This window comes from Cynocephalus volans, chromosome 11 (genome assembly GCF_027409185.1).
Source record: "Cynocephalus volans isolate mCynVol1 chromosome 11, mCynVol1.pri, whole genome shotgun sequence".
Classification (NCBI taxonomy): domain Eukaryota; kingdom Metazoa; phylum Chordata; class Mammalia; order Dermoptera; family Cynocephalidae; genus Cynocephalus; species Cynocephalus volans.
In genome coordinates, this window is record NC_084470.1 from 45296720 (window position 1) to 45311485 (window position 14766).

At 39.4% G+C, this 14766-nt stretch overlaps 1 protein-coding gene across 2 annotated transcripts in view; it reads right to left on the reverse strand.

Moving 5' to 3' along the window:
* The window catches only part of UBP1 (upstream binding protein 1), a 51815-nt gene extending 37592 nt beyond the window's left edge, over positions 1-14223 (reverse strand). For both annotated transcript variants that reach the window (XM_063114328.1, XM_063114327.1), the window contains exons 1-2: positions 13786-14223; positions 308-459 (exon numbers count right to left, since the gene is read on the reverse strand). In XM_063114328.1, the coding sequence (XP_062970398.1) occupies positions 308-459; positions 13786-13898 (265 nt within the window). In that variant the 5' untranslated portion in view covers positions 13899-14223. The remainder of the gene's footprint in view (positions 1-307; positions 460-13785) is intronic.
* Between the last annotated feature and the right edge of the window lie 543 nt (positions 14224-14766).

The window sequence follows — 14766 nt, forward strand, 5'->3', positions numbered from 1 at the left end:
AGTTCCATACTGAAACCACTAAAAATATCTGACATCCTTTCCTACCTGCTCCTCCTTTGGATTATTTCTGAAAAACCCTGTAATAAATCTTGCTCCACAGACCCTCATTAATGCAAATCAGTTTCCACAAACTATTACTCTGTTGCCTCACAGTAAAATTGCTAGTTTTTGCTAACTAAAGTTGTAAAATTTAAGAAAAACAATCTAATTTTTAATTATTATCTATAATCTAGGCTACAATGCCAAAACATTTATTTTGGATTTTTGTAATTTCTTTCATGTCAAAATATGACATAGCCATACCAACCTTGGTTCAAGTAAGTGAGTGTTTCATCGTAGAGCTTTACTGCTGGCGATGTTGCAGCACACATCACATACTGAAAGGGTGGGTGTTTAGTTTCACCATCCAATGGAAGGCTGGAGTCTTCCTGCTTGAAAATGGGCAATGCCAAGACATCACTGAAAAGCAAAAAATCAACACTGACCTTACTTTGTGTTTAAAACATTTAAAAGGATATAAACATTTAGGGGTAGTTTCTTTTAAAATTTAACATCAGAAATATGCAGAATAAAAACTATTAGGGCTAATTTTGTTCACCTAAAAGATAGTATTAAAAACCCATGTATGGGGGGGTCAGGGGGAGGACAGCAACTATGATTATGTGGATAAAATAAGAACTAGTTAATAGTTAATAAAGTCCATACTACTGATAAAGTAACAGATCAAGCTGACAGTATAGGAGGTACTTAACAAAATTACTTAATGTCCTTTAAAAACTTTGAACTCCAGATTATTTCTATGAAAACAAACAAAAAGGAACAAGTCAAGAGCGTGTAGCTACCTGTTTTGAAAGGTGGAAACTATTATTGCTGCCAAAGGTAGGTCACACTGGCACCATACAATTACAAAGAAGCATTTGATTAAAATGGTGCTTTACAAAAAGTTGCCTGCTAGGCCTGGCAAGTCCTGAGAACATAATGCTTCATGCCTAGTCTAAAACAATGTCTTCTTCTGAGAAGCAAGCAGTAGCAGAAGAAACAGCTGCCATTGTTTCCCCTAAGAATACTCTGGGGCATTGATTGGGAGAGGGATGCAAAAGTCTTCTGGGATGCTATCTATATTCTCTGTTAACCTGGATGGTTAAACACACATGGATTTTTTTTGTAGTTGTTTAATAGCTTCCTTGAGATATAATTTACATACCATAAAAGTCACCCTTTTAAAGTGTACAATTCAGTGGTTTTTTAGTATATTCACAAGAGTTGTACAACCATCCCTGGTATCTATTTCCAGAACACTTTCTCACTTCAAGAAGAGATCTCATCACACCCGTCAGCAGTCACTCCCCTCCGCATTCCTACAGCCCCCATCGCTCCCCAGCTTTGGCCCCTGACGGCCATTAATGTACTTCAGTTTCTATGGATTTGCCTATTCTGGGCATTTAATGAAAATAGAATCATACAATTATGTGGTCTTTTGTGAATGGCATCTTTCACTTAGCATGTTTTCAAGGTCCATCCATGTTGCAGCATGTATCTATCTGTACTTCATTCCTTTTTACGGCTTCATTCCATTGTGTGGACATACCATTTTCTGTATCCATTCATCAGCTGATGGACATTTGGGTTTTTTCCATTTTTTTAGTTATTATGAAAAATGCTGCTACGAACACTTTTGTATGTTTTCGTGTAGACATAATTTCAATTCTCTTGGGTATATACCTAAGAGTGGAATTACTGGGTTATATGGTAGCTCTGTTTAACTTTTTGAGGAATTGCCAAACTGTTTTACAAAACATCTGCACCATTTTACAGTCCCATCATCAATGTATGAAGGGTGATTATTTATTTTTGAGATAATTCCCTGAGCTGTACATTTATATCTTGATAACTTTTCTAAGCCTATTTTTCAATAAAAAGTCAAATAATATTAGTAATAACAACAAAATATCCAAATGAATAAATACTATAACACCAGTAGCAGGGACTTGTCTGAATTGCTTATTTACTCTTTTCTTTCCTATAAACTGTTGACTTACTCAGATATTCGGGTAGCCCATTTCAATTAAATTCAATTCAAAATCAGAATATGGAAACAAATTAAATGGGAGGGAAACCCTGGGAGAGAACATTATCCTACCTGCATTCCTTCCTCCCCACATACACTTCCGTTAAGGCACTGTATTAATTTTTCAAAGAGACTAAATTATCCACTAATTCTCTTCCTTCTCTTTTATTTATACCCAGTAATCATCGAAACACTCCTAAGTACACATGGGACCACAGAGTCAGCAATGGTCCCAACCCTCCCATGGTCCCCAACCCTCCCAGAGAGTTCTCAACACTGTGACCTAGGGTGTCATCCCACCTAAGTTCCTACCTTGGGGACAGGTATAAAAACTTCAGGAGACTTCAAATGGTACTCTAAGATCAGAGGACTTCTCTTTATTAAAAAACAGCAATAATAGTCAAAATGGCTCCAAGGTAGATAAAAATATATATATACTCATGTCATATACATGTACTCATTTAAAGCTCTCTCAGAAAGAAAACAAGAATGAGATGAGAACTATTAACTCAGAAGCATTAGTTACTCATACTGAAAAATGACATGGGGAATAATTTTAAGATTTCAATGCTAACTTCTTGGGTTGGTCATCAGATACAGGTCACTGAAATAAGATTTAAGACTGCATAACAGTGGCTATTTATAAATAAACTAACACATATGAAAAATAAAATTTTATATGCTTCAAACCCTAGAAAGCAACTACCTTTTTACTCACTTGGTTACAACCTCGATGATCCACACAGGAAATACTAAGCTCACGGTAGGTGCTAAGTTACTCCTGAACAAACTTAACATGCAAATACATAAAGATCATTTGCTATTAAAATTCCATTAATGTTTTACTTAATTAGAAAGAAAATGCATTCCAATCGACACAGCAACCACTGATCCTTTTCAAACAGAAGTGAGATCATTTCATTCCTCTGAACCCTCCATCAGTTCACTTTCAACCAGGGTCCTTACAAAATCCTACAAGGCCCTACCCAATTTGCACCTCAGCCCTTCTTCTGCTCACCCTCATTCCCCCTGCTCCAGCTCCCTTACACACCTTTTTCAGGATCTTTGCACTGGCTCTATTTTTCTACTGGATGTACTAATGGGTAATTTCATTCAAATGTCACCTTCTCAGTGAGTACTTCATACTGCAGTCCTCCCACCCACACTCCCAAATTCCCTTACCCTGTTCTATCCACAACTCCCGTCACCTTCCAATATTATACATGATTTATATCCCCCATAAGTATATAACCGCCCCAAAAACCTATTTACTGACCCCAGCATCTAGCACAAAGAAGCTCAAATATTTGCTGAATCAGTGAACTAACTGCAGCATTAATAATCAATCATTACTAAAATGGAAAACTAGGTCTCCAGACAATTTAAGATTATAATTTCTACTATGTTGAACCATATGAAAGCCCAAATATCTGATGATTTTTATAGTCCCATAAATGGAAACAGAGTTTTGAGTATGAAAGACTGATTCTAAAATTGAACTGAAATAAGTAGGACATTTCTGAATAAAAAACTTACCAGGAAGCTACAACAGTCTTAACCCTGTAATGCATCAAACTCATAGCCTCCAAATACATAAAACCAAATGATGCATTTTATAAGACAAAACTGAAAGATCTCCATGGTGGCAAATTTTAACATAGATTAGCACCAAAAATTAGGATGCTATAGAAGACATTAAAACCACAACATGCTTGATCAAACGGATGTATAAAGAACTACAAGGGCACCTAAAAACCCACCAATGTAAGCTGCCCTCAGGGAGGACAAATGAATGACCAGGCAATACCAGTGGGAGGGGGAGACTTTACTGTACACCCTTTTGAATGTAATTATATGAATGTATTAGTTTTCAAAAACTGTTAAAAATTGAATTTTTCTTAATAACAAGAAAATACCTAAAACATATTTGGAAGCTAAATGAAAATTCTAAAGAACTGAAGAGACAAGAAAGAAACTAACATGCAAATAACACGGAGAACTGAATGAATATTTAGTAACGGCAAGCTAAGTAATTTAGACCAATCTCTACTCCATTCCACTCCTACTGAGAATGAGGGGGAAAAAAGCCTGCAATATTATACATATATTCTTAAAAATATTGAAGAGCTAACAAGACACAGACTGAAATCTAAGAAAGTGCAATAACTCAGAGCAAGCCTGGAACTCAAAGTGGCTTTTGCCGGAGGACACCTTCCCAAGCTAAGGAAAGAACTCTACAAAGCTCTGTGTCTAGGATACCCCCACCCACATTAAACTGGAATGGAAAGAACTAGATGCTCAGGGTAAGGGCAAAGAAAAAGTAAGAAAGCTTTTGCATGGCCTTATAGCACCAGTTAGCTTCCCCAAGGTGGCCCAGGGAACCGCTGAATTTGGACTAAGGTGATCCCAGACAGCTAGGGCTGCCAGAGACCTGACAAGCAAATCTGACAGGCATCAAATTATACCAAGTAATTCTGAAATGCTAGTACCCAAAAATAACCAGGCATAAAAGGACAAACAAGACTCTAGGAGCAAGAACCAACAGCAAAACAACAGATGGCATATACCCAGTTCCAGATTCTGTTTGGCATTCAGCTCTTTTCTGCCTCTGTTGCAGAGGGTGAGAGCCTAACAACTGCACACATAAGACTTCATGGTGGCTGGCGTCGGTGGCTCCAAGGAAAAGCACTCGTGGGAAATTGAAATAGTGAGAAAGGGAAAAGGCCAAATGCAAAGGCAGGCAACCACACAGACTGCAGCTGCCAGAAATTTCAGGGGAGAGCAGCCACGCCTCCAGCAGCTAGCCCAGGAGCAACCAGGCGACACACTCCTCCCCAACCCTTCTAGCACCTCTGCAATCAAATACTTCACTAAATCCTTCTCTGCTTGAAACATCCAAGTGATTTCTATTCTCCTGATTGAATGCAGACTGATGAAGACTACATGCTGGAATTATCAGACCCAAGTTACAAAATTATGCTTACTCTGTTTAAAGAAATAAAAGACAAGCCTGGAAAGATCTACAAGAAACAGGAAACTTCAACGGACAGCAAAACTGAAAAGGAACAAAGAGAACTTCCAGAACAAGATGAAATTGGCAAAATTATGAACTCAACTTTAACAGCAGCTAAGTGAAGAGTAAATTAGGAAAACTAGAACATAGGTAAAAAGAAATTATCCAGAAGGCAGCACAGAGAGGGAAATGATGAAAAATGCAGAAGAAAAGTTAAGAAAGGACAAAGTGAGAAGATCTCACATTGAAGTCCCAGAAGACAATGGAGCAGAGGCAATATCTGAAGAGATAAAAGCTGAGCAAATTCTATAACTGATGAAAAATACCAATTCACTGATTCAAGATGCCCAAATGACCTGGACCGGGGCAACTAAAAAGAAATCCACACCTAAAGACATCATAGAAAAACTCATAAGCCAGTACAATACATGGAAGTTCAATTTTCTCAGTTAAGTACTAAGTAAGGGAATTAGCTGAAAATAGGCACAGAGAGGAAGAGTTGTGAGTATAAGGAGGAGGAGTCATCAAGGCCTCTAGGAGAGTAGGGGAGGAAATGGATGAGGACACTATGGTGTAACTACTGAGCAGCATGAAGGACATATTTGACCCCAAGGTCATGAACCAACCATAACTAAGATCACAGAAAATCTGAATACTCCCTTGTCCTTTAAACAAATTACATGTGGGGGCCAGCCCCGTGGCGCACTTGGGAGAGTGCAGCGCTTGGGAGTGCAGCAGTGCTCCTGCCGCGGGTTCGGATCCTATATAGGAATGGCCGGTGCGCTCACTGGCTGAGCGCGGTGCGCGGGGTTGCGATCCCCTTACCAGTCACAAAAAAGGTCAAACAAATTACATGTGTAGTCAAACATCTACTCATCCAAAAAAAAAAAAAGCTAAAATCACCAAATCTAGGCTGTATTCCAGGTGAGCTTTACAAAACCTTGAATGAATAGTTAAGACCCATCTCATACATAAAATTTTAGCCCGTAGAGCTAATATAGCTTTGATATTTTGGAAAAAAATTAACAAGAGTACAAGAAAAGAAAATGAATGATCAATCTCATCTAGGAAGAGAGAACAATCTATTTGTGAAACACTGGAAACATTCTCTCTAAAATCAGTAAAAAGACTAAGAATCCAAGTTCTTAGTGCTCCTAAAAAACACTGCCATAAAGCCCTAGCCAATGCACAAAGGCAAGAAAGTGAAATGTTAAGGATTACATAGGAAGAAACAAATCTATCATTATTTAGAGATACTGTCTAACTCACAGAAAATCTGAGATCCTACAAATTATTAGAACCAAGTTCAGCCAAGTCCTAGAGGAAAAAAGAAGACATAATAAGAACAACAAAAACTGGCATTCCTGACTGACAAAAACTGGCATTTTCCTCCTATCTACAAAGATCATATTTTACTCTGTTGAAAAGACTTCTCAGTTTTTAATTGGTAGGCAGCCTAAGAGTGCAATGGAAAGGAATGAAGGTAAAACTTCACTTCTGGAGCTTCAGATACCAGTTCTACCATTTGTTGAGTGACACTTTGCAGGTTACTTCTCTGTGCTCTAAAAATGAGTTTGTTTTTAAACTTAGAAGAAAATATTTTACATATCCAAACTCCAGGAATACAGAAGCCAGAGGTTCTCAAAGTGTGGTCTGTGGAATCCTGGAGGACCTAAGACTCTTTCAGAGGGTTCACAAGGTCAAGACTATTTTCAGAGTAATACTAAAACATTATCATTTGCTTTTTTCACTTCGTTGCCATTTGCACTCATGGCACAAAACCAATAGTGTTTAAAATTGCTGGCGCCTTGGCATGAATCAAGGCAGTGGCACCAAACGGCACTAGTAGACACTGTATTCTTCATGAATGCCAAACATTCGCAGTAAAAATTATTAATTTTATTGTATATGTCCTTGGACAGGTTATAATGTATTTCTGTTGCAAACCTAAAATGCAACAGTTGTCTTAAAGAAAAGCTCCTGTGCAACTATTTGATCCGTGAGCATTTTTTCATGGAAAATCATTTTCAGTTGAAAGAAAAACTATGATTATTCAGACCTGGGTATCTGACAGAAACTTCCTCAAAATGAACAAACTAAGTCTATCATTTTAGGAAAACAACTTATAGTATTTATTACCAATTATAAAATCTGAGCCCTCCACCATGAGGAGTACAATTTTTTGATGTTGTATAATGAAAAGTATCAACATTTGGAAGATCTGTGTAACTCGGGAAATCATTATGTTCCAAATGACGAAAGTATGCATATCTCAAAATTATGCAGGATAAGAGATACAATCGAAGTGCAAGGAGTACAAAAAGTACATTGCAACTAAACTTTAAGAAACTACCACTTGTCAACTGTTGGTGTAGTATCAAAGAAGAATATACACATTTATCTGAAAGCGCTATTAATATAATCTTCCCGGCTAGCCAGTTAGCTCACTTGGGAGAGTATAGTAGTATTTAATGCCAAGGTCATGGGTTGGATCCCCATACCAGCCAGCCACCAAATAAATAAATAAGTAAATAAACAAATAAATATAAAATGTCCCTTTTCCAACCACTTATCTATATAAGGCTGACTTTCTTCATATACGTCAACCAAATACAACATATTCTAATAGCAGATTTCAGACTCCATCTTTCACTAAGCATGACATTTAAGAGATTTGCAAAAAAGGTAAAACAATGCCACTTTTCTCATTAAGCTTTTGTTTTGGAAAATAGTTCATTAAAAAAATTTATGGTAATACACAATGGTTTGTAGTTAATATTTTAAATAAATTAATAAATATTTTTAAATTTCTTACTTTCATTATGAAGTAACTACAAAATACACAGCATCCTATTCTATTCAGATGGATTGAGACAAAGTAATATATAAACAAATGACACCAACAGTGGTCTTATTCTATTCAAAATCATTGCTAAAATGATAGGGATCCTTTAAAAGCTAAACAGCATTCACAAGTATACTTTATTTTTGCTTCCAAAAAAAATGACATGTTTAAAAACAACAGTTTTGACCACTACACATTAAAGGTGTCAAAAATCACAAAAGAGAAGAAATAACTAAAACTGTCACAGGAGACAAAAGCTAACTGCAATATGGGATCCCGGATTAGAAAAAAAACAACAGGAGAAAAAACTCTGAAATCCAAATAAATTTTATACTTTAGATAATAGTATTGCACCAAGGCTAATTTGCTAATTTTGCAAATTTTACTCTGGTTATATAAGTAAGAGAAGCTGGGTGAAGAATATATGTTAACTCTATACTATTTTTGTAAGCCGTAAAAAGTACTTCAAAACGAAAAGAACTTTTTTAAGTTAAAAAGTTAAGCTACCAATACATAAATAAATGAATGAGTAAAAACCAGTTTTGTCATAGTTCACATCCAGGCAACAAATTCATAATCTCCAAAAAAACCCAGAAAGTTAAAATTAAAAAAAAGATTCCACCACGAAAGTTTCAAACAGTTTCATATCCATCTATTAGATCTGTCCTAAAGCAAGCAAATATTACAGAGCTTCTAAATTCAGTCACAGAACCTACAGCAAAAAAAGACAGGTGAAGCATCAGATGGTACTTCCAACAGCAGCAAATGATTACATGTGTCCTGGAGTGAAACATATCAAGTTTATGAGACCATAACAATAAATTGTCAAGTTTCAAACAGCTCTAATTGAAGGATATGAAGTGTACTGAATTTTACGGTGGGGAGAGAGCATCCCAACTTTAAAAATTGAACACAATAAAGATCTATGGACAAACAATAGAATGTATGTATGTAAACTAGCTGAGGTAGTTCTTAGTCTACATAAAAATAATTTCTTGAATACGGCTGATCCTTGAATAACATGGGTTTGAACTTGTGCAGTCCACTTACATGTGGACTTTTTTCAATTTTAAATAACTCGCAGATGAATTGTGTAGCCTAGAAATATCAAAAAAATTAAGTTAGGAATGTCATGAATTCACAAAATCTATGTAGACACCAGTTTATTTTATCATTTACTCCCATAAAATGACACAAATCTACTATAAAAAGTTAAAATTTATCAAAATATACACACAAACAGTGTAAAAAGTTAAAATTTATCAAAATATACATGGCAACATTTACAGTCCAGAAAAATGTAAACAAACATAAAAATGCAATATTAAATCATAACTGCATAAAACTAACTATAGGACGTAGGGTGCTACTGCAATAATTTTGTAGCCACCTCCTGTTTCTCCTGAGGGGAGCTCAAGAGCTGCAAGTATCCCCTTACAACACCTTGTGATGTGTATCACCTCCATGTGTGAGCAGCTGTCTCTCCAGTCAATTGTGTATCACAGTAAAAAGTGATCTCATGGGGTTTTCTCTTCCTTAAGATTTTAATAACATTTTCTTTTCTCAGGTTCGAATCCCTGTACTGGCCCAGCCACCAAAAACAAAACAAACTTTTCTTTTCTAGCTTACTTTATCATAAGAACACAGTATGTAACACATATAACATATGAAATATATGTTAATCAACTGTTTATGTGATCTGTAAGGCTTCCAGTCAACAGTAGTCTATTAGTAGATAGGTTCCGGGGAGAGTCAAAAGTTATACTCAGATTTTTCACAAGGTGGGGGTCGGTGCTCCTAATCCCTACATTGTTCAAGGATCAACTGTATAAGATTTCAATTCTCTGCAAATCCTTTCCCAGGGCAATCAAAGTACACTATTAAAGAGTCTATCCTTTAGAGCAGGGGTTGGCAAGCTATGGCCAAAGGACCAAACCTAGCTAGCCTGCTTGCACAAGCATGAGCTAAGAATGGTTTTACACTTTTTTTAAAGGGTTGTAAAAAAAAAAAAAAAGAGAGAGAGAGAGAGACAGAGCCCATACAGCCTGCAAAGACTAAAATATTTACTATCTAGCCCTTTACATAAAAAGGTTTGCCAATCCCTGCTTTAAGGTAATACATTTAAAAACCAATCAGACCCTATCATCTAAAATTGGTAGATTTTTAAATCAATAATCTATTAAATTCTTTCCTGTACTACAGCCAAAATTAAATCCAGAAAAAGTTTTTAAACCTTGAAATGAGTTATAGAAATTAACAATTCTGTAAGTATTCTCAAGCACAGATTTTTAAAACTTCACTGAATCTAAATTCTTTCTAAACTTCTGAGATATGTTACCTACTCAGAGACGTTCCATTTTAGCATGAGAGCAAAAGAAAATCATCAGCTATTAAGAGCTACATAATAAGCCCTATCCATACCAGTCTTTTACTATCTTCACACAGATCTCAGTTGAAATTTTCCTGTGACCTTACAGGGTCTGTAAACTGACATTTTAACTTTTCAGTCAACATAGGTAACTTATATTTGCCTCAAAGCAGTTTTGATTTAGCAAATTATTTGTAAACTATGGATGTTAACTCCCACTTCAAAATATATAAAGTATATCTTTTGTTTCAAAACAGATTTATACCATGGTGAAATTCAACAAACAGAGCTCAGGCAATGCCTTCAGTAAGACAATAATTTAATATCAAGGTTTTTATAACAGTAAGCCAAAGAAGCTATTACTTCTTATTACCTTCAAAAATACTGTTCAATATTGACCCCAAATCCTAAAAATTAACTTTCTACAGATTATAAATTTCATGTGAATAGTGAGATGAAAAGAAATTTACCAGGTGGTCTAAAAGACCCTCTTAGAGAGTTTTAATGAGTTTAATTTTTTTTAAAAGCCATTTGGTTATCTGCTCCATACTTCACAAAACATAAATGGCCCAGATTTTAAATTACAATGGGATTCAGCCTTCATTCAGTGCAGGGGAAATATCAGCCTTCATCTGGAATGGTAGTACCACTGACTAACAGCTTAAGCCAATCACTTTAACATCTATGAGCCTCAGTTCACGAATTAATAAGAAAAGGATTGGTCTAAAGGTTTCTAAGATCTCTTTGGCCATCTCTAGAATCCTGATATTGTAATCAAGATTTTTAAAAACACTTATGACCTGCCTCATTTCAAAGAATTTGCAGCAGCTAACAACTCGCTAGTGTGGTACAACAGTACACACAGAACACATACACACAAAATGAGAACCAGAGACAAAAAAAAAAAAGAGGGGGGAGGGGAGCAAAAGTAAAATCAGAAATTAGCCTCAACATATCCCCAGTACTGTCAAGCCAACATTGTTTAACACAAATATATTTTTACGTTAAGTCAGACCACTGAGAAAAACCATTTCTTTCTTTCAAGCTATCTTCCCCCAAAAAGCATTCCCTAAAAGAAGTCCTAAGAAACAGGGGCTGGCTGATTAGCTCAGTTGGTTAGAATGCAGCTTTATAACACGAAGGTCAGGGGTTGGATCTCCATACTGATCAGCTCCCCCCCCCCCCAAAAAAGAAACGCCTCTTATTTTAAGCTATCCAGAAAGTAAATACTGTATGCATACGTCACTTTGAAAGAAAGATGGAAAGCTGCCTACAAAGAAAATTTTAAGAAGTCATTTTTCCAATAATTTTTTCAAGTTTACTTCTTGAACTTTAGAAGAAATAAAAGAGAAAGATAAGCCATTTGATGCCAGAGGAAGAGACTGAATGCTCACGCTGAGAATGATCATGGGCACTCCCGAGATCCAGCCCTCTCAGGGCTCCAGGGCCAAGTGTGGAAGGTACAACTGCAGTGGAAGGAAGCCTGTAGCAGCTTAATGCCTTCTTCAGACTTTCTCCTTATCAAATCAATTTTGGAATTTCCTAAAATTGAGATTTTCAAATAAGGGGCCTTGATTCGCAAGAGGCAAGCACTCTCAAAGGCTCCTTTTAGTTTTTGAGAACCCAGTTAAATATGAAAAAAATAACTAAATAAGCTCCTTAAAAATGATATTCACCTTCAAAGTTACTTGAAAATTTATATTAAATAACACAACCAAAAACATTCAAGTGAAGAAATTTCCCCATGAGGAGTTTTGTAAATGACACAGATTTATAAAGATGTCAGGCATTACTTTAAAAACAGGGTCAGGAAAAGGCTTAATAATATCATCAAGATTTTATTTCCTTTTCTCACAAATAAACCACAAACGAGCTAATGACATTAATAAGCTGGCTGAATCAAAAACAAAGAACAGTTCGAATAAAACCCTAGATAAGTAAAAGCTTAAAAATTTTTTTAAAAGTTCAATAAGCAAACTTTTCAGCAGCAGACTCTCATTTTACCATAAATGAGAAGTAAATGAAAAGAGACACATATTGAACTTGCTTCATGTGCTCTCTTTTTGCCCTGACGGAAGCCCAACGTTTCAAGCTGAACTAAGGAGTACCATGGAGTTAACGGGGCGTGTTTTCCCTACGGAAAACTGTCTCTAGCATTTCCCTCTGGGGTGACCCCATGACTTTCAGTAGCTCAATTTTCTCAACAACTGAGACAGTTGTTTCAGAAAATAAACCACCGCATCTAGGGCCCTCAAGTTACACAACTGCAGAGAGTGGAGGTGCCAAGTTCAGAAAGACCAGCAGCGACCAAATAAATCAGCGCCAGACGCTGGAGGTTGAACTCCCGGTTTAATATGCTTTCCATCACTCGCTTCCATACTCCAAAAAACGTCTCCACCTTTATGAAAGTTCTTTATGGCCCAGAAATCTCTTTAAGATTAAAAGCCGAATTACTTCAGGGAGGAACCCCCACCATTCCAGGCCAGATCTGACCCAGCATTCTTTCTTCTTCAGGACATTTATGCTCTCGGTCCTCCCCCAAAGCTGCAGTGACATATATAAAAGGTACTGGGAAACTGTACAGCACTTCAAAGACATCAGGCATTTCTCTAAAGAACAGAAAACTACGCTTAATTCACATCGACGAAAAGCTGCCAAACCACTGAATTTTAGACTTCGTGAGTACTAATCGGGTGAACTTTATGGTAAACCATATTTCAGTAAAGCCGCTAAAAAATAAGGAGTTTCTAAAAGAAAATATTCCTCAGGATAAAGAGCAGAGACTAAGTTCAGATGTTTCAACCTCTCAAAATTAAATAAAATGAATGGCTGCTGGTACAGACAGCAGAGACAAAACAAACTATTGTTTGTGATGCAATCACTGCATCTTAAAGCTCTCTTCAAAAGCAAACAGCCTGAGGGCAGTACCCAAAATGAGAAACTTCACTTAGAGACAGCCAAAAAAAAAAAAAAAAAGTCAACGTGCTTTTCTCCCTCCACCCCGCTACTCTTTCATTTATAATATAATAATTTACTATTAACAACATCAAAGGATTAAAATTGGCAACCAGGAGAGACTACATTGTGGGGCAACAGAATAGGAATTTATACCAAAATGTTGGAAAGTACAAACCCAATGTAAGTGCTGCCTTTTCGTACAGTGTATTGCAGCTCTAAAGGGCTTGAAAATCACTTTGTAAGGAAAAGAAGCCCCTTCCTCCCCCAACCCAAGCCATCCTAACAGCGGGTTGTGTTTTACAACAAAAATGAAGCCCTCAAGAGCGGTTCCCGGGCCGAAGCTTGCTAAGTCGCCAAGGTGAGTACAGGCCTGCGGGGCCCCATGACCCCCGGAGGCCACGCGGGAGGACCCCAACCCCACGACCGGGGTGGCCCGGGCACCGCTGGGCGCAGCTACACCTGGCAGAATCCCAAGGCCCTACAGGCATTCCCCAAAGAAACGGAGGATTCTGCCCGCCCGGGGCACCCAGTACCTCATGCTGTAGGCGCCAGCGCCCAGCTCCTGCCCGATGCCCGAGAGACTGGCGTCGAAGTCGTGCACCAGCCCGGACTCGATCACCTCGTCCATCTTGAGCACCCAAGCCATCTTTCGGCTTCGCCGCCGCCCCGCGCAGCGCGGCCTCCGCGTCCGGGGCGAAGGGGCCGGAGCTCCGCGGGTGCGTCCTGAGGGAGGGCGCGGGTGAAGCCTCCGGCGGCGCGGCGAGTGGTCACCAGAGGTGGCCCGGGCGGCCGAAGCGAAGGCGGCCAGGGCCCCGCGGGCAGGACACAGCGAGCCCGGCGTGCAGCTGCAGCGGGAGCGGCCGGGACGCCGGCAGCGCCTCCCTCCCGTGGACGCCGGCCCCGTACCACATACCGCCGCCGCCCACCACCAGTGCCGCTAGCGCTGCAGCCACCGCCGCCCGCCCCACCCCGGGGCCCCCGGTCGCATCCTCCCCCGGACCGCTCAGCCCGCACCGACGACCGCGCGGGGGCAAGCTCTCAGCCCGCCCGTCACCCGCTCCCCGGCCTCAAACCCCGGCCCTCGCCCCGCCGCCCCAGCCAACCCCGCCCCGCCGGCCTGGACACTGGCTCCGACACGGATCCGCTCGGGCTCTCTCGCCGCTTCCGCCTCCTCCAGCCCCGCCCCGGCCCCGCCCCCGCGTTCGCTCCCAGCCCAGGCCCGCCCCGCACGGCCCCGCACTTTGGGCCACTCCCTGCGCCTCTTGGCCGAGGAACTGTCCGCGCCGTGCAGTGTGGCCCCGCCCACGTGGCAGGTTCCCAGCCCCTACGGCCTCCCGGCCTCGCCGCCTCCCGGCACATCAGCGCAGGAAAAGGCGGTGCCAAAACGTCTGCCAGTTCTCGCCCCTTCCAGAGAGCGGGATGATTGACAGACGAACTGGGCAATAACGACAAAGCTTGGACGAGGCTCCCGTGAGTCTCTATGCCCCAGGGCTAACCAACCAATTAAAACATTC